This window comes from Olea europaea, chromosome 11 (genome assembly GCF_002742605.1).
Source record: "Olea europaea var. sylvestris chromosome 11, O_europaea_v1, whole genome shotgun sequence".
NCBI classification, from domain to species: Eukaryota; Viridiplantae; Streptophyta; class Magnoliopsida; order Lamiales; family Oleaceae; genus Olea; species Olea europaea.
Genome location: NC_036247.1, coordinates 12,820,200 through 12,841,736, shown reverse-complemented (window position 1 = coordinate 12,841,736; position 21,537 = coordinate 12,820,200). Strand labels below are relative to the sequence as shown.

General features: G+C 35.7%; 3 protein-coding genes across 5 annotated transcripts; 1 reads left to right on the top strand and 2 right to left on the bottom strand.

Annotated features, from left to right (window-relative positions):
• Positions 1–2,762: 2,762 nt before the first annotated feature.
• Positions 2,763–8,994, top strand: LOC111403430 (transcription factor GAMYB-like). Of its 3 annotated transcripts, XM_023031931.1 has the most exons (4): positions 2,763–3,479; positions 5,009–5,374; positions 7,324–8,329; positions 8,415–8,994. In XM_023031931.1, exons 2-4 carry the CDS (start codon positions 5,018–5,020, stop codon positions 8,702–8,704), a joined length of 1,653 nt encoding a protein of 550 aa, XP_022887699.1. In that variant the 5' UTR covers positions 2,763–3,479; positions 5,009–5,017; the 3' UTR covers positions 8,705–8,994. The 3 variants fall into 3 exon arrangements, with proteins under 3 accessions (XP_022887699.1, XP_022887698.1, XP_022887700.1); XM_023031930.1 differs by lacking the exon at positions 2,763–3,479 and having other exon boundaries at positions 3,499–5,374; XM_023031932.1 differs by lacking the exon at positions 2,763–3,479 and having other exon boundaries at positions 3,505–5,374; positions 8,448–8,994.
• A 77-nt stretch (positions 8,995–9,071) lies between these two features.
• Positions 9,072–12,150, bottom strand: LOC111404475 (serine carboxypeptidase-like 40). The gene is made up of 8 exons (XM_023033276.1): positions 11,787–12,150; positions 11,320–11,427; positions 10,873–11,147; positions 10,525–10,776; positions 10,343–10,449; positions 9,923–10,009; positions 9,720–9,825; positions 9,072–9,375 (listed from the first exon to the last, which is right to left on the bottom strand). The coding sequence occupies exons 1-8, from the start codon at positions 12,148–12,150 to the stop codon at positions 9,232–9,234; spliced, it is 1,443 nt and encodes a 480-aa protein (XP_022889044.1). The 3' UTR covers positions 9,072–9,231.
• Positions 12,151–12,637: 487 nt separating this feature from the next.
• LOC111403429 (cyclin-dependent kinase C-2-like) lies at positions 12,638–17,537 on the bottom strand. Its single transcript, XM_023031929.1, has 12 exons — positions 16,975–17,537; positions 16,768–16,849; positions 16,536–16,626; positions 16,384–16,413; positions 16,093–16,202; positions 15,903–15,975; positions 15,696–15,816; positions 15,444–15,561; positions 14,399–14,538; positions 14,245–14,302; positions 13,718–13,788; positions 12,638–13,489 (listed from the first exon to the last, which is right to left on the bottom strand). The coding sequence occupies exons 1-12, from the start codon at positions 17,082–17,084 to the stop codon at positions 12,952–12,954; spliced, it is 1,542 nt and encodes a 513-aa protein (XP_022887697.1). The 5' UTR covers positions 17,085–17,537; the 3' UTR covers positions 12,638–12,951.
• Between the last annotated feature and the right edge of the window lie 4,000 nt (positions 17,538–21,537).

Below are 21,537 nucleotides of genomic sequence, written 5' to 3'. Positions count from 1 at the left end.
ATGTATGTCCTTATATCTAGAAGACTGTTGGCAATTATTCATCTGTTCACGACTGACTCATATTTTGGAGGGAATTTGTAAGCATTCACCTACTTGACAACTTATATTCAAAGTCCAACCGAAACTTGGGCTTGTATAACTAATCCATCTTGGCTTATTTCCACCCTCAATAGATTAGTCCATATTTACAATCAAGGATGTACTCTAAACCCTAGTCAAATTGCCACTCATCCGTCTCTCTTGCACTTATTATATCCTAATTTGACAATTAATTTGATCGTTGAAGTGCTAAAGATTGTATAACATCTTTTTATTTTTTTGGGAAATGTGACTTTTTACCCTAACGGTGTGTTTCAACGTAAAAAATGCCTAGATGGATGGGAAGGTGGCGAAAATTCTGTTTATAACTTGATCTACCAAATTTTGAGGTCAACGATATCCTTTGTATAATAGTCTAAAATACAAATCCTACCCTTTAGTTTCCATGATCAACGGTCCAATCCTTCCAATAAGAATCGAAAACTAAATGCTTGTAGAAAGCGGGAGAGAATTCTGACCCATTATTTCCTTCTTAGGAAATCCAACCGTTTCAATCATCTACACCTCTTTGTTGGACTCAATATGTACCATACAAAATTCCTAATATATACATCTCCTTCAACTTCCCTGTACGCACGCTTCTCTCTCTAGTTCTTCCTTCTTTCTCCCTAAAATTTATTGAATCCACATTTTTCTTCATCTTATAATCCAATATAAAATGATTGACATGCAAGAGCTTATTTAAATCAACAATAATTAGTCCAGGGTTAGTCCATATACAACTAAAACGATTGCATAAACTATGTAATGTCATTAAATTATAAGAAATAATATACACATTTACTCCATATTGTTTATACGTACATAATGTTTTATATATATAAACAAATATGTAATTTTATTTTTAAAAAAACTTTTAGAAGCTCTAGATAATAAAGTTTCCACCACATGTTGGACTATTTAAAACACCTGTTTGGTGGGGATTAAAAGTTGAAGTCAAAATGTCAACAATTAATTTTAACCAAAAATTTCATGAAATTCAAATAATTTCAACCACACATTTTTATCAACTTTTATCAAAATTTAATAAAAAAATTATTTCAGTCTACACCAAACATGGACTATGATTTTTTTTTATTTAATTTGAATTTGATAAAAATTGTAATTATTTCGTATTTCATTAATTCGAATAGTTTGCATAATTTACTCTACATGAACAAATTAATTAATAGGAGTTGTAATATCTCCAATAATTTATAGATTATTAAAATCTTAAGTAATCAATTATTGTATTAATTAGTACTTCCTTGTCATCCCAAGACATATTAATTTGTTTGATATCTATTTTCTCTATGGGTATGTAATCTTCATATTTAACATAAAGTAAGCGAGTTGAGTTATGTAGGAAGCCACCTAAACACACGCCTATGGTTCACAATTTTGCTTGTCGTGTAGGGGTCATATAAACCAATCGAGTTATATCACAAGTTGACCTAACGGTTTATTAGCCAATTTTTTTAAATCGAAATAATATGTTCATGTGGATGAGCCTCTTCAAACACGACGCCATCTTTACAAACAAATTCATTTATAGCACAATGAATCTTAAATGATACTAACAGCATCTCCAAGAAATTCTCAATTTATAAAGAGCATTTTATGCATAATAGAGAGTATTTTTAAATTTATAGAATATGTTTTTTTTAATGCACTCCAACAAGTTTTCTATTTTGACTATTTTTATTTTTATTTTTTTTCAATTAACATTTATTGAATTCTTCCCATCTCTTATTTAACAAAATTTTTTATATGTTAGTGGCCAATAAATTCAAGTGTAATTTGAGTAATTTAAATTGTAGGGTATTAAAATCTATAACTTATCAAATGCAAGCATTGTTATTTAATAATAGTTGGAGAGTTAAACACTCTATTTATTTTATAAAAGTTAAAATATGAGTGTCTTGGAGCTTATGTTAAAGTATTGACTCTCTAACATAAAGAGTCTCTTGAAAATATTCGAAGGGATCATTTGACAATTTTTTTAAAAAAAAATTAATTGTGTGTTCATTAGAATATGTGATTAAAAGATTGTGAATCTATAAGTTAATAAAAATTATAAATTTCATAAAATACATAATTAAATAAATTATTGGCTTTAATTTTAACTTTAATTTTATTTATTTTTATTTTTTAACCAAAATTTCTAAATCAACTACTAAATATGAAATGTGAACAAATATGAGACGGATCAAAGGTTGAGTGAATTACTCAAATGGTTACTAAACTTTGTAAAAATTTTTCACTGGATCACTGAACGTTAAAAGTCACCCAATTTATCAATGAACTTTGCAAAAGGTTTTCAGGTGATCATTGAACTTTAAAAATTATCTCATTCATTATTGAACTTTACAAAAGATTTTCACGAAATTACTGAATTTTACAAAATGTTTCTCGGGAGTCACTAAAATTAGTGACAATTCAGTAATAAATTGGTAATTTTTAAAATTTAGTGGCTCATGAAATTTTTTTACAAAATTTAATGATAAATTAGATAATTTTTAAAGTTCAGTAATTTTATGAAAATTTTTTATAAAATTTAGTGACCATTTGTTAATTCAGTCATCAAAGTTCATTCCCGTTCCAACTTTACTTCCCTTTTGTTGACAATTGTCAAATCTTAAATAAAAAGTAACATTAAAGTCGTAAGCTTGTAGTTCTTTAATTCTAATCTTCATCACAAAAATGGTAAGATAGAATGAAATCTCAGTCCCAATTCCCTTCCCATCTCTCTCTCATCCATAAATATCAACATTTGAGGACTATGATTTCCTGTTTCTCTCTCATGCCCAGAGGTCAGATTTTGGAATTAGCACATAATTTGATAATACAAACAAAGTAATCATGCAAATACTTGCCAAAATTTTGAAGGGTAGCTATGTGTTTTTACATATAAATCGAAAATGAGTTGTTGTTCGTCAACCCTGAAATCTCTCGTCGATTGTTACTCAGATATTGCCATGTAATGCTTCTTTTTCGAATTCCATTTTCATTTCTATAAGCTGAGCCCCCTTCGTCTCGCTCTCTCCGTCTTTCTCATTTCTCTCTCTCGAATAAGTGGATCTTGGGCCAATTTCATCTCGTCTTCACTTGTACGTAGGGTTTCTGGATTTTTCTTGGTGTTATTTTTCTGGGTTCGCTAAATCATAGCTCAAGAAAAAAAGCAGATTTTTTGCTTTCCTCTTCAATTTTTGATCCGCATTGTTCTACTTTTGGGTGTTCTTTTAAGAATTCAGCTGGATCGTGCTTATTTCTCGATTAAAATTATAATTTGAGGTAAACATTGAATTTCGAGCTTAAGGGATTTTTACCTTAAAATCTGGGCTCCATTTGATTCACGAGGATTGCACTGCAGCTTCTTAGACCGTCTTCCCTGCATTCAGGTATCAAAAGAAAATTAGATAATTTTATAAATAATATAATAATAATATGTCTTCTAGTTCTGTTAATGCCTTTGCATGAATGAGCTTTTATAATATAAAAAAAAAAAAAAAATGTTGTTATCTAATTTAAGGTCCTAAAATTACCGGATGGGCTATTACTGTACCGGATGTTTAGATCTTGCCATGACTAATTTGAGAATTTGGAAACCGAATTGTGCTGGATTTACTCGATTCATGCTCCTTTTTCCACTATTTTCATTTTTGAATGCCTGTTTTATTTTGAAAATTTCCAATTATATCAGTTCTATAGCACACAATGATGGTCTAATTTCGTAGTTTTCACCAATTGTAGTAGGCTTTGGTTTTAACAGGCAAGGTGATTTTAGTGTTAAATAATACAGAGTTAGAAATTTTTACTATCGGGTGGGTTTTGTTGTAGAATGCAGATATAATGGAAAATTTTCTTTTGAATTCATTGTCTGTGAAATTATTATGCTTGTGGCCCCATTATCTATTTACCTTTGAGAATTTCCACAAAATTATTGGTGTCGTACCGTTATGCTTGCCATATATTGATTATCCTTAATTTATAGGATTTCATCTAATTTATAATGCTACTGGATAATTGCGGAAATCATTAAAGCTACGCAAAATTCTCTGGCGGTCAAATTATCATGTTTGGAATATATCATTTGTTACTGCTAGTATCTTTGTTTTGACATTAAGTCATTAACCATTACTTTGCCTATGTTCGAGATTGATTATTTGTAAATTTTTAGGTGGAATCATGGTGGAGACCACAAAATAAGTGGATAGTAATGAGTAGTTGTTTCGAATGTGTGGTTGAAATTAAAGTTTGATCTTGATTGATTAATATAAGTAACTTTGAAGTAACTAAGCTTATGTTTCGTTTTTATAAAAATCTATTTTTTAGTGGATTTTGATAAAAGTTGATGGAATATGTGATTGAAAAGTTATGGGTCCCATAAAATGTGTGATTTAAATTAATTATTGACTTTGACTTAAATTTTAATTCTTTTTTTTTTGCTGGGGGGGGGTGCGTATATCCCCCTAGATGGACAGGGCCGACGTCTATCATTGTCCATATAGTTGATTAAATTTGACTCATAAGAATTAGTCAGAAGTTTCACGGAACTTTAATTTTATTTCCCTATTGTGATTGGTTACGTGATGGATGAATGGGTTTGTAGGTTCTCTAGGAATGTGATATGTTTGTAATGGAATTCACAGTTGTCAAGTTCTCTTTCGCCATTGACTATTCGAGTACTCCCTCTACATGTTTAATTAGTTTGATTCACAAGAATTAGTCAGAAAACATTTCTTGGACTCTAATTTTTTTCCTTTCATTTATGATTGATAACTTGATGGATGAATGAGCTTATAAAATCTCTTGGAACATGGTTTGTTTGTAGAAAATTCACAATTGTTATGTCCTGTTTTCGTATCTCTAAAATTCGCATATCTGTATGAACTATTAAATCATTTTCCCTGGTTCGTTGGCAAAATAGTTGAAGGGCATGAAAAGTAAAAGTGAGGAAAAAATGATCTCCAAAAATAGCGTAGATGATTCTCCATACGTCGAGGAAGGTAATAGTGGAGGAAATGTGGGTGGGAATGGTCCACTAAAAAAAGGTCCCTGGACTTCTACAGAAGATGCCATTTTAATTGATTATGTTACCAAGCATGGAGAAGGGAACTGGAATGCAGTCCAGAAGTGCTCGGGGCTTGCCCGTTGTGGAAAAAGTTGTCGCTTGAGGTGGGCAAACCACCTAAGACCAGATTTAAAGAAAGGTGCATTCACTCTAGAGGAGGAACGTCGTATCATTGAACTTCATGTTAAGATGGGAAACAAATGGGCTCGAATGGCTGCCGAGGTGCGTATCACACTTTGAACGTTTCTTCTCATTTAGTTGGTAAATAATCTTTTTCTGATAGTCTCTTCCTCATTGCATTGAACTTTGAATTCTTTAAAAGATTCGTGTGGCATGTACCAAACACTCGCCATGTTATGCATGAGTGTAGCTAGGGTTAGTCTAAGGTTGTACAAATGTCCAATGTTGCATTGGCATTTCTCGGGAGGGTGGACATGCTGCAGTTTTTGCTAGAACTAGAGAAATATGGGGTCTGTTTAATCCTTGGCGGCACAAAGCAATTTTTGCCTTAACGAACAGGTCTAGCGTAGGTGTGGAAAGTGAACAACAATTAGATGGAGCCACAATAAAAATTTTACCCTTCTTTTAAAAATTTATAAAAATATAACAATTATAATAGCCAGAAACAGGAAAGATGACTACTCTCCAAAAACTGCTTCTGCTCGCTTGGGGGAACTTGCTTGCGAGGGGTGGCCATAACATAAGGATATTACTTTTAGAACGGCTATCCCACACTAGGATAGGTTCCTTTCATTGAGGCTTGATGTGAACTGAGTAACCAGTCCAGTTCTTTAGGTGCACGGCGAACTCGAGAACCAGAACCAGCCGATCTGGTTTGGGTTCGGGGGAACTCACTTGTGAGTGGCGTCCATAACATAAGGCTATTACTTTCAAAACGGCTATCCAACACTTGGCTAGGTACATTTTATTGAGGCTTGATGTGAACTGAGTAACCAGTCCAGTTCTTTAGGTGCACGGACAGCACGGTGACCTCGAGAACCAGAACCAGCCGATCTGGTTTGGGTTTGGTCAGTTTCTTGTTCCATGAAATTTTAGCCAACCTTATATGTAGGACTATGAAACTACATACTTGTTTGGTAGTGCTTTTAAGTACTTATAAGTTGTAGCTTCTACATATTGTGTGGATAATAAATGGGAAGCAAGTTATGGGTCATATGAATGTGTAGATAAAAAAATAATGTTTGACCAGCTTAAATTATAATTTAAGCTTTGCCAAACATGCACGAAGATATAGTTACAGCATCAGCAGTCGAAAATAGAGTTTTCTTTCCAAAAAAATGATGGCATATTTTGAAAACCAGTTTACTTGAAGACTTCTCAAGTTAGTCCTTGCAGCTTACTCCATTTATATTTCTATATGATATCATATAGACTTACCACACATAAGGAATTGAATTAGTAAGTATTTCAGGTTACAAAAATCTATAATTGACAACTATATTGTGTTAAAATGTGCATTGGTGGACTAATTCCATTTCTTTTGGTTTTGAATTTCAAGAAATGATCAGCCTACCACTGAAATTGTTGCCAAATTTGCATGAGCGTTGTATTGACATATGTAAAGTTTCCTTCTGATATGTTCAAAATTTACTCTTTGTTTATATTTTTATAACAAGAGAGGTGTTAATATTATTTTATCTTTCCCATCAACCAAATTTTTTTGTGATAATTTTGTTCTTACATGTTTAATTTACATTGATTATACCATTAGCATAATAGTTGGAACATGAAAATATCATGCATATCCCTTTCTCCTCCACGAGCAAGTGCATCTATGCCTGTATCATTCTCTTAAGAGTGAATTCTAAATGTGTCTAAGAAATCCCACTGATTAGCGTCGATCACCAGTGTAGTATATGCTAGGCTCTTTTCGGCATTCAGTTAATCTCCTGTATATATGTTATAAAGGTTTTCCATTTATAATATGCGATAAACAAAGTACATTCTTGGTATGAAGTATTGGAGTGTACAGTGAACAAGATTTTAGTCTCTTTCTTAATATTGTCCGGTGCTATCTAATCCATCTCAATAAAGATGCCTAAAGATCATGACTGAAAGCGTACATACTTTCAAAAATAGTATATTATTTGGTTGCACTACTCTGGCAGGATTTGCAAGTTCTAATTCATTTCTATCATCTTTTTATTTAGTTGCCTGGCCGCACAGATAATGAGATCAAGAACTACTGGAACACTAGAATCAAAAGAAGACAGCGCGCTGGCTTACCAATCTATCCTCCTGATATCTGTACTCAAGCATTAAATGATAACCAACACCACGAGAACATGGATAATTTCTCATCCGGAGACATTCAACAGTCTGACTTCTTGTCGATGAATGTCTTTGAGATTCCACAATTTAATGGTATGGAACTCAATCGGCAGTTGTATACACCTGCTCTTCTTGATATTCCCGCTAGTAGCTTACTTGATATTCCTGCTAGCAGCCTGCTTGTAGAAGGTCTCGACTCTTCTTACCCTAGCAAGTCTCTGCTCTGTACAATGCATCCATCTAAGCATCCTCGAGGACCAGAATCTATGTTCTACGGTGTAAATGCACCTATTGGTGGTGTACTCCAAGGTAGCAGTCAATATCCGAACGATGGTTCTATGAGGATTGTTCAATCGTTTGGGTTTTCGTCTGCATATGATCATGATTCATCTTCCAACCATGCATTATCCTCAAGCTTAATTCCTGGCAGCCATGCCATTATGAATGGCAATCCTTCTTCTTCAGAGCCTGATTGGGCAATGAAGCTGGAGCTCCCTTCACTCCAAACTCAAATGGGTAGTTGGGGGTCACCATATTCCCCACTGCCTTCTCTCGAGTCTGTTGATACTTTAATCCAATCCCCTCCAACCGAGCTTACTCAATCATGTAGTCTTTCACCCCGAAACAGTGGACTTTTGGATGCTGTGCTGTATGAATCCCAAATGAAGAAAAACTCGAAGAATTCTTGCCAGCTAACTTCACCTGCTTCCACTATGCCTGTTGATGTACTGGATACTTCATCTCATGAACTCCATGAGATGGAATGGGAAGTGTATGGAGACCCAATCTCTCCTTTTGGTCATTCATCATCATCGGTGTTCAGTGAGTACACCCATATGAGTGGGAATTCAGTGGACGAACCACCATCAGCAGAGACCATGCCAGGTCTGAATAATTATGTCTTTGGTATATCAGAATTGTATACTTCGTACATAACCCCATTGTGTTAGGTTTTCCTTTTCTTTTTCAGATTGTACTTACGTGATTCCTGCATTATTTGAAGGATTTAAAGTTAAAGAAGCAGAAGCTGGCACAGAGAAACAGATTATCTTCTCCCGGCCAGATTTCTTGCTTGCCTCAAGCTGTTCAGGTCTTTACAAAGACCCGACCAAGGACTATTCTTTGCTGAAAGACGCATTCGGACCATTTCTTGGCGATGATTTGGGCAAAGATTGCAAGCAAATCGACACTTCAGCTAGTTCATCAGGTCAAGGGCGCGAGCATGATTCTCATGCATGCAATGCAGTGTCTACTGCCTAGCCAATGTCATGAAACCAATGAAATCTTGAATTTCGTTGTCTTGAACGACTTTTGTAATTTCCATGTTTACTTATGCTGTGAACAAAGTTGTCACAGTTCTGAAAAGAACTGTAGGGAACATCATAATTGGTTTCGTAAACTAGGAAGAGTTCTATGACGTTTTGTTGTGTTGGTTTTAACGTTGTAAACTACATGCTGTAATTTGTGTGTGTCTCACCAGAGGTACATGCAGGTTTTGTTCATGTGTTTGATTACCGAACCATATTTGATGGTAAACCTTGTTGCTGGTAGTTTTCCATCTATTATACAAGTTGCTTTTACATGTGTATGTGTGCATGCCCATGCTCGAACTTGCGCGTGCTATGAATGATGAAATTTTTGAAGATGAATATGATATTCTTCGGTCAACGTCAGTCATTTAAACAAGCAATACCCTCCTAAAGATTACCTAGTCTAACTCTCTTGACAAATTTTACCGTAGTTAAGCATCAGTGTCTTCGAGAGAATTTCCTGCTCTGGAGTAGATACTAGGCAGAAGGTAGTACAATCCCTTGAAGGAATGCCGAAATCATGGTTAGTGCCCTTTGTGGCTGGTAACTCGGAACCAAATGGCCAGCTTCTCTCACTGTTACAAATGTTAATCCTTTGTATTCCACCACATATCCTCCTACCTGCCATTAAACACATATGTGAGTATTTGAACTTACAGCCACATGAATGCCATAAAGCTTACCCGAAACTAATTTGACAGATCAACCATTTGACCACTTGTGAAAACTTGGTATGCTTAAGTTGCATGACTTGACTAGGGAGTCAATGTTGCGTTGGACTTTGTAGGACCTAATCATGTTATATACTTATGTTGACAGTCTTCCCATTACGGGACACCACCAACATATTGAGCATCACTCTCGATAAATCTGGAGCTGACTAAGTGAATCTTTTAATGCTATTTTGACTGGTCCATCGCTATATCTACCTAAGTCCAGACAAGGTCGGTTATGCATATTCTCACCTCGTTGTCAAGGTACCATGGATGCCAAGCAGTCTGGATTGGAAGCTTAAGGCTGCTTATCGAGTATCTTGATGATGTAACCGGGACATTTGCATCTATGTCGCCGCTGAAAAAGAAATTGTCTTTCAGTTCGACAATAACAATGTAGTTGTAATAGGAAAAATTCAATTCGAAAAATGTCTTAATGTAAGAATAGAACTTGCCTGTATATCCAGATTCTCAGGTCCTCACCAATCAGATCCTTAATTACTGGCAAAACGGTGTCCGGACTGTCTGTCCAGTTATAAAGTCTATAGTAACAACATAAGAAGTCACATTAATAAAGACGTCTATGTTGGACTGTATGGAGCCAAATTATACTAGTTATACGTATCCTATTTATTGCTGATCGACCTACTATTCTAAAGGATTTATTAGGAGGCCATATTTTGGCCGTTAGACAGAGAGAGAGAGGGAGACGACAACTCTTGTACATCTTTTGATACAATATAGAGAAAACGTTTAGCAGTGAGTGGGCTTAATTCTCACGTAGAGAGTGATTCACTATAAACCTGTGTCAACTTTACCCAAAAGAGTCTGTTTTGTGAATATCATTTAAAGTTACCCAATCTGTTCATTTTTACCTGCACGCAGTCCAATTTGTGGACTTGGTGTGGAGCGCGCTTTGCACGTCTGGATTATTCAAGTAGTACTCCACGTATGTATCCGAGCATGGATCAAAATAGTTAACCTGATTAAATCAGTGAAAATGTTATCATCAAAATCGACTCAGTAAAGCGGGCAACAAAATCACAAAATCGCTTACATAACCACCGGAGCTGTTTCTGAGAGACTTGTTTAGGCAAATTGGAGCATAGATGTTATTTATCTCAATATTTCCTAATTCTTCAGGGGTTTTGTCTGCGTAGCTCCAGCATTCATCAGATAAATTTCCATTCAACAAACCACAAAATTTCACGATTCCATTATGTGTTTCATCTGAATTCAAGGCATGTGTCCAAAAGTAATCGTAAATCCCTCGTGCTGTTGTAAGGTCTTCAATCCATGCATTTCCCATCTGAAAAATGCAAGAGGTGAAAATCCGGCGAGAGTGCTGTAGAATCCACCTTAATAAACGAGCAAAAATTGTTTACAGATGTTGTATGGAACTTACAGCAATGCCTTTCAGATTCATAACGGTATGGTTTAAATTCTTGTTGTTGAGCAGTATGGTATATGCAAGTTGAGGCACGTAATGACCGGAGTAACTCTCTCCAGTGATGTAAAATTCCTGGGTTTTGTATTGAGGAAACCGCTCGAACCAGTTGATAAGGAAAGTGTAGGCATCACTAGCTGTACTTTTATCGCCGGTGGAGTTATAAGGAGAAGATGTTTTCGTGTACGAAAAACCAACTCCAGCTGGTGACTCCAAGAAAATTACATTTGCCACTGCAGGAAATCCAAGTGGATTTGAGATTCAGAAACTAACTTTTTTCAAGAACATAAAAGAAATTCGATGGTTTGTCAGGTAGGGCGAACCCCATAGTACTCAAAAATATTAAAAAAGAAAAATAAGCTAAACTCTTGTTCGAAGTACCGTTAAGTCCAATCTAGTACTCACCATTGTTCCATGCATAATTATTTCGAATAAGGGTTTTTCCATCGCTATCGACTCTAAAAGGGCCTAATTCTTCCATGGCTCCATATCCAAGGGAGGAACATCCTGGACCTGTTAATGACGCATACAACATGTCTAATTTAATCTCTTTACAGCAGCAGAATTATAGCAATATTTGAGATATCTTTGGCATGCTTGGCTCGACAATACTGAACGAGATTAAACAAGAAACTGCATAGTATTGTGTTTTAAAAAATGCCCCTACCGTTTCTCTCTTCATAAGCACGTGAAGGAGGATGCCTCTTTGTATGGACACAGGATTATATCAACACTAAAGGCACGTTGATATGCCGAACTGGATAAAACTTGGCACGATAACAGAAGAAATTGTACTATACAATGTTGTCTTGAAGGAAGTTATTAAGAAATTATGGAACTATACAATGCATCTTCTTAGCCATTTTTCTTACCTCCATTTAACCATAGAACCAAAGGTTTGGTCGAGGAATTCGTTGGAGACTCAACAAAGTAATAAAACAACGCTCTGTCAGCCGTTGGATCAACTGTAACATACCCTGCATATTGATCAAAATCCACCATATTAGGTTGTCCAGGCAACTTTTCGATCTTATCTGCTTGCATTAGACCATCTTGGGGTGCAACGTACACTGGAGAATAATCTCTTGTTTCATCTAATTGTGCCCAGGTGGTCGAAACTGGATAATTCTGTGATTTTCTTGACATAAAAAGTCTCTGAAGATAAGTAATCTGGTTTGCATTACTAAGGCTAGAGAGTACAAGGAGACTTAAAAAGAGAGAGAGATGCGCTTGCATTTTGCCCAATAATGAGTGTAGCAGCATGCATCATACTATATATAGAGTAGTAATTGGATGAACTGAACAAGAATAAGATAAAGAAATACTGTGTATTAAACTTATCAAAAAGGTCGTTATCAGTCCAATAATTTTTAGCAGGCCGGTTGAATTACATATATTGTCCTGCCCTGATTGTAATCAGATTCCTCTTTTGGTCTCCTTACTCATAATGGTCTAAACAAATCGAAAATGTTGTCTTGTCAGTGTCTTTTTATGTAATGCCATATTCTTCATTTTCGTGCTTTTCAATCTATTAAGAGCTTCTAAAGAAATTGTTATTGGTTATCAGATTTGAGATTCGAATCATACAGGCCTAACCTTGTACGGGTTACAAATTTACCCACCTCCCATTAACCGTACAAAAACGATACATGAACCAGTATTAGATCATGCTATGGGAATGAAAGAGTGAAAAACATTGCTATTCAACTTGAAGCGACATTTCATGTAAACAAATGAACTTTATTTTGTACGAAACCGAGAGATTTTACATGTAAGCAATTATGTATATTTTGTTGAAACTAATAATGCACTACAATAACGTCTACGGTGCATCCTCAAGTTCACTCTAACAATATCTTTATATAATTAGTTTTACAAATGACACTCAGCAGCCAAGACTCTTCCTCACAGAGCAAGAGCACACACCACACTCGTCAACAACCTTCCGAAGTGAGTACAACAATCCACTATGGCCGACAAAGCGTTCATGAATATCATTATTGAATCTCACCACAAAGCCATTCTTAACAATGCATGTCATTGCTGCCAATTATATTGTTGATTCCGGGACCCAGACACCATGTTTGAGCCACGTCCAGTTCCAGATGCCCCGTATTGACCCCCATGAGGATAATTTGGGCCTCCAGATCCATACCCACTACCTCCACCTCCTCGAGGACCAGCACCTGGGATGCCACTTGAACCGTATGGAGGCGCCCTCCCTTGAGGTGGATATGGGCCACTACCATAACCTCCACCTTGACCACGATTTGGGTGGTTGTATCCTCCAGAGGGGTTTCCACCGGGTGGGTATCTGCCAGGCCCTTGTGAAGGTCCCCGGGGCTTTCCATAATGATGGCTTGGTCCTCCAACAACCTGAGGTTGCGACCCGTGCATCGGTGCATTTGGACCTGGTCGCATCTGAGCATGCGCATGTCCAGATTGCTGAACTGGTGGAAGGCGAGAATGCTGTTGTTGGTGTAGTTTCTGCCGTTTTGCATTTTCTTCATGTTGGCGCTGCTGCTGACGCTTTTTCTTAGTCTGGAACTCATGTGAAGATTCGTATTTGGGCAAACTGAGATGCACAATTTCAGTGAAAAAAGGCAAGGCACTAATGATAATACAATCAAAGTTCTGTTCAGGAAAATCATTTTTGATACAGATGAAGTTAAAATTACAATGGAAGGAGAAAAACAGGTATAGCCATGATCATCACAAATTTAAACAAGGAACAAGTTCTTCATTGCCTAAAATAGAATAATCACTTCAATAAAAGATGCAAAAAGGGTTCAGAGATTTGAACCTCTTGGGATCACACGGCAATGGGTCTGTCCAGAAATACTCAGCATCAAGAGCATCCTTTGCTGATATTCTCTTCAGAATGGAATTAGGGAAAGAAAAAAGTTGTAAGAAGAGACCTTAAAAAGGGTTAAAAAGCAACAAACTTCCATGACAATCAATTAGACAATTTACGGAAATCTATAATGTCATGTCAGCAACAAATTCTATATGTGATGCCAAGAAATACTCGGCACCAAGAACATCCTTCACGGATATTCTCTTTTAAAAAATTAATAATAATAAATAAATAAATAAAAGGAGATGAGGTGAAACTTGACAAGCTTAATAATCAATACAGTTCCATAAGAATCAAGTAGCCAATAATGAAAGGCATAACATCATGGGCAAATCTATATGCGATCATCTACTATATAAACATGTGAAAATGTGCAAATAATAGCAAGCACCATATCTTGAGATAGCATTGCATAATGAGGTAAATATTTACAAACAAATTTCAAGAGAAAGGTAAAACTTCAGAGATGCTACCTGAGATGGGTCAAGAGTCAACATCTTGTCAAGTAAATCCAACGCATGCCGGTCAAAGCTATAATTAGAAGATATATATATATATCAAATTAATTTAAATTAGGAAAAATACGAAATTAATCAACGTAACAGACAGGACACATTGATTACTTACTGTCGGAAATACTCTCTAATACGTCTTTTCATTGGCCTTGATGGTTTCAAATTGTTGTACCAAGGAATCTTTGAGACCCCAGGCCAAATATCCTCGTTTGGAGCCCCACAGAGCTCAAAAATTTTATTCAACTGCTCTGGCTAAAAAAAACAAAAAAATATATAATAATAATAATAAAGAAAAGAAAAATAACTACAACAGCACGGTACATGAAAGAAGAAAAGAAAATACGATTGACACAAACAAAAAAGAACTAGAAAATCTAGTAAAGCCACATGCCTCTAGGATATCATGGCAATTATAGGTACTTTGATGATAATATCTCAATATGAATAAAAATGGTCTCTATTTGGAACATGAAAACATGGGAACACTACATATAGACTCGTTGGAACAATTACGATCTAGATGATGGCCTATTAGAAACAGAGGGCACACTCTCATGGGTCTTCAAGTACAGAAAAATAATGTAGTCAATTCGGCTCGATGAACAGGTGGCATTGCTTCTCCAGCATGAACTGATAAAATCCCCATCAATGCCTCTTACTATATTACTCAATTCAAATAAAAATGGGATCCATCCACTCTAATTCTTATTTTAATTGTTTTCAGTTAAATAAGCTGATTTGTTTTTATGACCTCATATCCAGTTTAGTAACTATTTCGCAACTTAATTAATACTGTCATAGCACTTTTGGCAAATCAAGGAGATCTGATCGTTTATTCAACAGGTGCACTTCAGAAATTTCCTATAATCTATGCATTCTATCGTTTATTTTTTATGTTCAGGGCTATTAGTGACCCAATGTTCCATCTGCACACTTAAGAGTCCTTGTTCAATTAGGATAGGGTCATGTATTACTAATTTCATCAAATTCTTCTTGATGTAAGAGTCTTTAATATTAGCAAAAATTTTGGATCATCCTACTATTAGATTTAGGGCATACAAGAAAAATATAATCTCTTGATCATTGTAACAAAACGAATCAGACAATTCTGACAATTATTATAAAGTTTAGTCTTAACCAATAGTAAATATAGCTACCTCATCTTTCCCTGGAAAGATTGGTTTCCCATGTAGAAGTTCAGCAAAGATGCAACCAACTGACCACATGTCAACAGCTGGACCATACTTCGTGGCACCAAGGAGCAACTCCGGTGGCCTACAAAACTTAAGTCATGATTATCAACTAGATCCTAAATAAATACTGGATCTTAAAACCAAAGAGACCCAATTAGCTTAGATACTAATGTTGTCTAATTTAAGATGAAACATTAGGTCTCCTACGAAGCTTACCTATACCATAAAGTTATTACACGGTTTGTAAGATTAGCATTGTGATCACTTGAGAACGACCTGGCAAGACCAAAATCTGCAAGCTTCAAGTTTCCTTCATTGTCTATTAAAAGATTAGAACCTGCAATCAAAAGTGGAGTACACCTCAATGTTAGCCTCATAAAATGGATGAAAAACTAAAGCCGAATGCTTGTTTTGAAATTAAACCTTTAATATCACGGTGAAGTACTTGATTTACATGACAGTAGTGAAGCCCTGTCAAAAGCTGTCTCATATAGCACTAAAAGAAGAGAGAGAAAGTGAAAATCAATTATCTGATTGTCACTCTTCTTTTCCACCAGAACCATCTGACATTCATCAATTAAATAATCTTAAATCTTCACACTAACTGTCATACCTTTATTTGTGGCACTGAAAATCTCATTCCAGGACGATCAGCGAGACCAGTCAAATCATGGTCCATGTATTCAAAAACCATGTAAATTCCACCCCTGTATTTGTTGCCATCTGTGAGGCCAAAAGAGAAAACAATGCCAAAAATCAACCAAAAGAATTAATTATCGAATTTATCAAGAAGGTTTAATGAATATAAGTGACGATGCTCATTCAGCAAGAGAATAACTATGATCCAGGGAGAAGAAGGAAAAAAGTCCTCCCCAGCAAAGTGAAAACTGCATCAGTTGCTAACCTGGTAGACCATGCTCATCCTTATCAGGACCTAGATAACATCACAAATTTAAAGATGTGATTAAACTCTCACAATAGAATAACATTTAAAAAATAAAATGACAAATACAAAAATAACAAAAAAGGGGAGGTCAATATGCCATCGAAAATTACCTGGAGATGTTACAATCTCCTTCAACTTTATTACATTTTCGTGGTGAAGCTTCTTTAGGATTTTAATTTCACGTATGGCAGTTATAGGGAACTGCAAGAACAAACTCAAGTAATGAAATCTGAAAGTTGCTTCAACAATCGTTGATTTAATTCCATATCCTTCTATGGATATTAGGCAATCTTATAACAACCAATGATCTAATATATACATTGTGCGAATAAACAATCATACCCCTTCTCTTTCGTTATCCATTCGAATTTTTTTCAAAGCAACAATTTCCCCTGTATTGATTTCTCTAGCCATGTAAACTTGCCTACAAACAAAAATTATACGAATTTATAAGGGAAAATTAACAATAAATTTTAAAAAAAGTAATCATATACATATGCAGAGAAAAAAAGAATCTTCAAACCAAATTGAAAGGAAATAACAGAATACCCATAAGTTCCTTCACCAATCTGCTCCAATTTCTCGAAGCAATCGACACCTCGCGAACCCCATGCCGGCACTTCGCTTATATTTAGCTGCTCCGGTGCTGCTATCGCCATTTTTATTCCTCTTCTTAAACCCCTTTTTTCGTATTTCAATTTCTCAAGCGCGGAATTAGTGCTTAAATATCAAACGTTGAAATAGAAATTGGAACTTTTCGCTAAATTCGACGACGGGAGAAAGGAATTCGGAATTAGGGTTTAAGATTGAGTGGAAAAATAGGATTATTTATATATTTTTTATTTTTTTATTTTTTTTGGTATATATCGTCAGAATAAAAAACAAAAGTTACGGATCAAAGAGAAACCGGTGATGGAAGTTACCGGTGGCTGGCGGTGGTGGTCTATGGAGACGCACGGCGGTAGCCTGTCCGAAGCGAAAAGAGCAAATCTTGACAATGGACACATATAAAAGCTTTAAAAACACATGAATTAAAGATTTCGAGGATTTTTTCAAAGCAAATATTAACGAAAGGGACCGGTTATGTTTCCTTAACGGCACAAAATACATTTCCCATTAGTCGCAAAATTTTTAGCACTCCGAAAATCACAAGAAAATTTATATTTGTATTAACTAGGGTTCACTTAGACCCTATTTGAGCTCCGTTAATTTGAAAAACAACCGCGCTACTCGTGCTCGCTGCCTTACACGCCAGTTTACACAGTGACGTGTTGCGTTTTAACGAAGTCGGGTCTAAATTTAAACCGTTTATCTGGGTCAAATTCTTAAACCGGCCCACTTAGTGAGCAAACCCATTCATCATTTTCACTTGCAACATCATCCCCAAATCAGAGAGAACCTTGGAGGCGAAAATTGGTTCGAAGTCCAGCACTCCATCTCAGCCGGATTAAGAAGCCATCGATTAATTTATCAATCGTCTCCATGTTTGGGTTTTCCAGCCTAGGTTAAGCTCACGGTTGCCTTTTTTTTAGTCATAAGACGGGAGCTCCACCGTGTGCAAATCGATCGTCTCTAACGCCATCCATCGCCTCCGACGGAATCTAGCAGCATACGTTATATAAGCATGATATATTTGGCATCCATTTTCCTCGATTTTACTATTTTCAAATAATAAAATAGTTCAAAGATTTTACAGCGATTTGTGCTTGCAAATTGAAGAGAAATTGAAAGGAATTGAAAAAGGGGCAAAAGTTGCGACCCATTTCGACACAATTTATAAATATGTATGTATTTCAAATTTCGACCAACCCGAATTAGAGGAAGGATAAATTATCAGTGTGTGTGTATTTAATTTGTTCTTACACCCGAACTGGAAGAAGAAAAAAATTTCGGTGTGTGTGTATTTAATTTTTTCTTCAACCCAAATTGGAATTGTAAAGATTTGAAGTTTATGTGCATTTCTTCTGGTATTATATACAGAGATTGTGTTCATACCCAACCAGAAGATTAGCAGTTCAGGTACTATTTCGACACAATTTATAAATATGTATGTATTTCAAATTTCGACCAACCCGAATTAGAGGAAGGATAAATTATCAGTGTGTGTGTATTTAATTTGTTCTAACACCCGAACTGGAAGAAGAAAAAAAATTTCGGTGTGTGTGTATTTAATTTTTTCTTCAACCCAAATTGGAATTGTAAAGATTTGAAGTTTATGTGCATTTCTTCTGGTGTTATATACAGAGATTGTGTTCATACCCAACCAGAAGATTAGCAGTTCAGGTACTTTTGCAGAGATTGTGTTCATACTCATTGGCACTTACATTTTGAATGTATAATGTTTTCGTTAAGGAAATCTAATGTTGTCTGCTTTGCAATAAAAAAGTTCTCTCTTAGTAGGTGATTTGGCCAACTTAGAACATGTATGTTAGTTTAATTGATTAAGACAAATGAATTTTTGCACTAGTGGTTTTTTATGTTCAGAAATGAATTTTCTTTGTTATGCTGATGAGCTGTTAACTTGTAGTTTATGTATAATTAGAATATGTTCACTACATGAGCTTTAGTTTTGGAATAACTGAATATTCTAGTGCTACATAAGGAGTATTATCGTTAGAATACTGCATTATACCTTAATGATGGACTCAAATTATTAAGTGAACAAATTTAGCAGTGCTGGAAATGTAATGTATAGGTGGTCATTTTAAGATTTCGAATTTGAAACCTATGTTGTGTACATACCTTTATTGATCAATAAACACCAACACATTTGCAGTTTTGTAATTTTACAATGTTCTGTGTATGTCACGCATTGATTGGTAATATGTTGGTTGTTCATATGTTAGAATGAAAGGAAAGAATTCCAGAATCTGCCACAGTTGTAGAGAGGAGGGGCACTTGTTTGCTGATTGCCCTAACAAACGGTGATGCCCCGTGTGTAGACATGGCTAGTTTAATTGATTAAGACAAATGAATTTTTGCACTAGTGGTTTTTTATGTTCAGAAATGAATTTTCTTTGTTATGCTGATGAGATGTTAACTTGTAGTTTATGTATAATTAGAATGTGTTCACTACATGAGCTTTAGTTTTGGAATAACTGAATATTCTAGTGCTACATAAGGAGTATTATCGTTAGAATACTGCATTATACCTTAATGATGGACTCAAATCATTAAGTGAACAAATTTAGCAGTGTTGGAAATGTAATGTATAGGTGGTCATTTTAAGATTTTGAATTTGAAACCTATGTTGTGTACATACCTTTATTGATCAATAAACACCAACACATTTGCAGTTTTGTAATTTTACAATGTTCTGTGTATGTCACGCATTGATTGGTAATATGTTGGTTGTTCGTATGTTAGAATGACAGGAAAGAATTCCAGAATCTGCCACAGTTGTAGAGAGGAGGGGCACTTGTTTGCTGATTGCCCTAACAAACGGTGATGCCCCGTGTGTAGACATGGTTTCGTGAAGTGCTTTGAGGTTGAAAGGTAGACGAAGAACAAGGGAAGGTTGTTCAATTGCTGCAGTGCTCGCTGTACCTATTAGGAATGGGTCGAAGTAGGAGAATCAAGTGACGAGTCTAGTACTATTACCATTAACTCGGACAACTTATCAGCACTTGAAGAAGTTCAACAAATAACTCACACGTTCCAATCCCTTTGCCACCTAGTGGAAGAACAAGACATTGAAATTTCTGTAAATGTGACAATACGCAAAGGCAACGGAAATACAGAAGCGGATAAGAAAGGGAAGAGGCTAACTTGATTAGGATTTATGTTTTGTTAGGATGTTGCGTAATATATTGTTACTTGCACCTTTTGAAATTGAACAAGTCATTGTATTCTATGGAATTGTCTAATTTGCACTGTGTTTTGCAACATACTTGTTTTATTGCTACTGCAAAGTTTTACTTTTTAATGCTAAGAAGGCAAACTATTAAATGCTTGTAATTGGAGGGATAGTGCTACAATGCTTGTAATTGGAGGGATAGTGCTCGTGTAAAGAGTTATTTTAATCCAAAATTCACAGAAATATCCATGCATGCAATAATTTAATCCAGAACACATTCAATTAATAAGTGCACTTTCTGTTGCTTATTAATTTCAACCCCAATTACAAGCATTTTTCCACAACCAAGGTTGCAAGAATATGAAAGCATGGCATTCCATAAGATTAAAGCATCACATCAATTTCATGAACACTGCATTTTTTATTTAAAACACTTAAACATTGCACCAATAAGTTGAAGATCATACAACTCAATAATTTCGACCACCCATAACCTATCACATCGCTACATTCTCGGATCCAGTAATTCTCTTCATCCAATGTCAAAAACTTGCGCCATGTTCATCAGGCACATTCAGATAGTAATACGGCATTGCGTTCCCTAGTATAAAATGTACAAGTTAATACACAAACAAGAGAAAATAAGGAATTTGAACGACGCATGTTTAAGTATGTTAGTACCTTGACTATTCCATGTAACACTTGCTGAAGCGAGAGGAATGACATTCGGTGATTGTATGTGTTGCGTAAGCTCGTGATAGTTCTCACCACCCTACATCAAACAAAAATGTAAGAGCACACGTGCTAATGAAAGTGTTTTACATTTAATTGTACTTACCAGTAAGAGTTGTGAATATGACATCGGTGGAGGCATGTAGCCCTGAGCTTGATGGTGCGACTGAATTATTGGTGCACCGTCTCCCATTTGATCCGAGTGTGCCTTCAATCTCCTTTCCTTAGTCGAACTCGGATTTGCCTGCAAAACAACAAATTAAATGGGGGCATTATTGATAGTATAAAGCACTTTCGTACTACACAAAATGTTTGACGCATACCTTTGTCTTAGTAGAGCTCGATTCCAAAGCGCTTTTCCTTCGCAGTTTCCTGGGTGCGCCTTTTCTCTTTGAGCATATCGAATCTTGTATGATACCTTTACCAGAATGCCGTGATGCTCTACTCTCTGAAGCTAACCACTCCGTGCACTGGGACATGGCATTACTTCCACAACTCGACCTCATCGTCCCAACCGATAGTTCTTTGCTTTCTCTCCACTTCAGTATCAATCGGACTTCATTCTCATCATCTGCAGTTATGTT

What these genes read in the sequence shown, in the direction of transcription:
- LOC111403430 (XM_023031931.1), top strand. Translation starts at nt 5,018, where the DNA reads ATGAAAAGTAAAAGTGAGGAAAAAATGATCTCCAAAAATAGCGTAGAT. An exon ending in GGGCTCGAATGGCTGCCGAG is followed by an intron (nt 5,375 to 7,323) that starts GTGCGTATCACA and finishes CTTTTTATTTAG; the next exon opens with TTGCCTGGCCGCACAGATAA. An exon ending in ATCAGCAGAGACCATGCCAG is followed by an intron (nt 8,330 to 8,414) that starts GTCTGAATAATT and finishes TTTCTTTTTCAG; the next exon opens with ATTGTACTTACGTGATTCCT.
- LOC111404475 (XM_023033276.1), bottom strand. Translation starts at nt 12,150, where the DNA reads ATGCAAGCGCATCTCTCTCTCTTTTTAAGTCTCCTTGTACTCTCTAGC. An exon ending in GGTTCTATGGTTAAATGGAG is followed by an intron (nt 11,428 to 11,786) that starts GTAAGAAAAATG and finishes CGTCATTAACAG; the next exon opens with GTCCAGGATGTTCCTCCCTT. An exon ending in GAAACAGCTCCGGTGGTTAT is followed by an intron (nt 10,450 to 10,524) that starts GTAAGCGATTTT and finishes TGATTTAATCAG; the next exon opens with GTTAACTATTTTGATCCATG.
- LOC111403429 (XM_023031929.1), bottom strand. Translation starts at nt 17,084, where the DNA reads ATGGCGATAGCAGCACCGGAGCAGCTAAATATAAGCGAAGTGCCGGCA. An exon ending in ATTGGTGAAGGAACTTATGG is followed by an intron (nt 16,850 to 16,974) that starts GTATTCTGTTAT and finishes TTTTGTTTGTAG; the next exon opens with GCAAGTTTACATGGCTAGAG. An exon ending in GTAATAACTTTATGGTATAG is followed by an intron (nt 15,562 to 15,695) that starts GTAAGCTTCGTA and finishes TAAGTTTTGTAG; the next exon opens with GCCACCGGAGTTGCTCCTTG.